Source organism: Nestor notabilis, unplaced genomic scaffold (assembly GCF_000696875.1).
Source record: "Nestor notabilis isolate BGI_N333 unplaced genomic scaffold, ASM69687v1 scaffold17846, whole genome shotgun sequence".
Lineage (NCBI taxonomy): Eukaryota > Metazoa > Chordata > Aves > Psittaciformes > Psittacidae > Nestor > Nestor notabilis.
Genome location: NW_009933570.1, coordinates 23937 through 26392, shown reverse-complemented (window position 1 = coordinate 26392; position 2456 = coordinate 23937). Strand labels below are relative to the sequence as shown.

The 2456-nt window shown below is 48.2% G+C and overlaps 1 protein-coding gene across 1 annotated transcript in view; it reads right to left on the bottom strand.

The window, feature by feature from the left end:
* The window catches only part of LMCD1 (LIM and cysteine-rich domains 1), a 13638-nt gene that overhangs the window by 742 nt on the left and 10440 nt on the right, over positions 1–2456 (bottom strand). The window contains exon 4 of the mRNA XM_010016944.1: positions 5–96. Within this exon, the coding sequence (XP_010015246.1) occupies positions 5–96 (92 nt within the window). The remainder of the gene's footprint in view (positions 1–4; positions 97–2456) is intronic.

The following is a 2456-nucleotide window of genomic DNA, read 5'->3' as shown; positions in this document are numbered from 1 at the left end:
GAAGCACGCCGGGTGCCACTGCCGGGAGTAGCCCGCCCTGTCGGCATACACCACCGGGCAGTCCTCGGGCACTGCCTGCTTGCAGGTCTCGCAGCGCTGCAATAGAGACAGTGCGGTGAGCATGGGCATGCACCGTGCTTAACCCCACAGCTGGTTAAAAGCACAGTTAGCAAAACACAACACCACAATCTCCAAGCACATCCTCAGTGCTTCCCACTTCTACATAGCCTGGGGGACCTGCTATGTCCCTGCTCGACTTTCCATAGCACCAAGGAGGACCGCGGAAATAAAACGTTTAATTCCAGGACTGCTAAACTGTGTGACTTAGGTTGCTTTCATTTAAGCTCTTGTTCTGTGAAGGGAATCTTGAGAATACCAAAGCCCGACTTCACAGCTGTATCACCAGTCTGAAATGAGGCTATAGAAACAGTGCAGTGAGGTGGAAGAGCAAGGAAATGCTAAACTGAAGAGAAAAAGCAAAGGTCGCAGCTCAAGAGAAGTGCTGGGAAAACATCTCAATTGTGCAGTAGGACTCAGACAACACAGAGCATCACAGGGCACCCACAGCCAACAGAACCAACACCTTTCAGGCTACCACTTCACATCCTGTGCAAACATTTGGACCAGTGCTATGTATGGACAGACTACCAAGATGCAAAATAATTAAAAGTCATTATAAATATATATTGGCTAGTCTTCCCCTGGAATACTGTTTACTTTTGTCCACAGCCAGATCCAGGCAGGTAAGAATAGCACCACTGCCCACCATCAGCTACGTGTCTGGCCTTTGCGACCCACGTCCCCAGACTAAAACCAAAATCACCAAAATGCAAAGGTTCTCTGAGTTAATAAGAGATCCTACAGTGCCGAAGCACAGCATGCCAAAGATGTTATTTTGCATAGAGATTAGAGACTTGGTTCTTTTCTCACTGTGTTTTAATCTATACATCTATGCATAAGACAGATGTCACTTTCAGCACAGTGCTTCCAATTTATAACAGCCCAATTATTAGACTTGGTTAATCTGAAGATTAATTAACATTTATGCCCATTACACACAAGGCCAACTGGGTTTACTCTTTATCTGTGCCTGCAGAGTGATCCTGTGATTAGGTTAGAGCAAGCTTTAAAGCTCTCCTCTCCAAGGCTGACAGTTGATGAGCTGTTATTTAAATTCCCATTTAAGTCTGGATAGTCCAGGTCAGGCTAACAACTTGGAGCCTGTGCTTTGTCACTCCCTAAACAAAACACTCTTAAGTAGCGGCTGGAGTCTCTTCCAGCAGAGCCCTTGGCTGCAGGGCCAGACTTCTACTAGCAGTCTGGTGAAGGCTTTTACGGAAACAAGATGCAGTGTGAAGCAGCTTGTGTGTCGCATGTGTTGTGGTTTTAGCTGCTGTGCCCAACCAGACTATTTGCATGGCCTTGTTCCCCCCCCAGCATGCTCCTGGCAGCACGAGGTCAGGAGTTTCCCTGCATTCGGGTGATGAATTTGCTTACAAACGCTCTGATTTAAGGCAACAAGCTTCTAAAACGTGGGTAGAAGAGACACAAAAACAAAATTTCTCAGTAAAAGGTAAATACTTCCTGAGCTGAAGGAGAACATCAGGGATGGGGCAGGAAGAGAAGAGGGGGACATCCCACAGGGCAGCTGCGGTCCACAACCTGAGGAACACCACCCTGATGCCACAACAGTCTGACAAACTCACCCCCACGATCCTCCCCCATCAGGATCCCCAGTAAAGCAGCAGCAGAAACAGCTTCTCTGGGGCACAGTGGGAGTGGGGCTTCTCCGTGAGCTCTGCACATGTCAAACCAAAAGCAAGTTTCCCACCACATCCAGCCCCTTTTGCTAGTTCATGGTCTGACTGCCAAAGAGACCGTTCTTTGCATCTAGGGAGTTTTCTTAACCTCATTTTGCCCTTTACACAGCAGAAGGCTACAGGCCTATCTACACCCACCAAGTGGCTTTTCTTTGTTTTGTTGCTGTTATTTCTAGCATGCCTCGCTATTGCCTCCTCCTTGGTTCAGTCTGGATTTTCATTAGCTGTCCCACAGTCCTTGGAGTGGTTCCACCACGTTGATGGGCATCTCCTATTTTACCAGGAAATCCAACATGACTAGTGAAGGCGGCAATAGAAGAGAGACAAAATGTTTCCTGGCTTGGCTTTTCTGTGAGTCTGAAAGGGGATATGTCTGCTTACACCGCTCCTTCTGCTGCAAAGGGCTTCAGACGAGTTTCTAAGTACTCCCAAGACCCACGCCAATGAAGGAGTAAGCTCAGCGGCGCAGAAGACGTGCTATTTCTGGTCTGTATGAACAAGAAAACAAGTACATGGAGCTGCCATGCTTGCTGTGGAGCACTGCTCCTGCACACCAGCCTCGCTGGCAGTGATGGCAGGTGGACATCGGTGGATTCTACACCCATTGTATGGGACTGAGGCCATATTTTTCCCTAC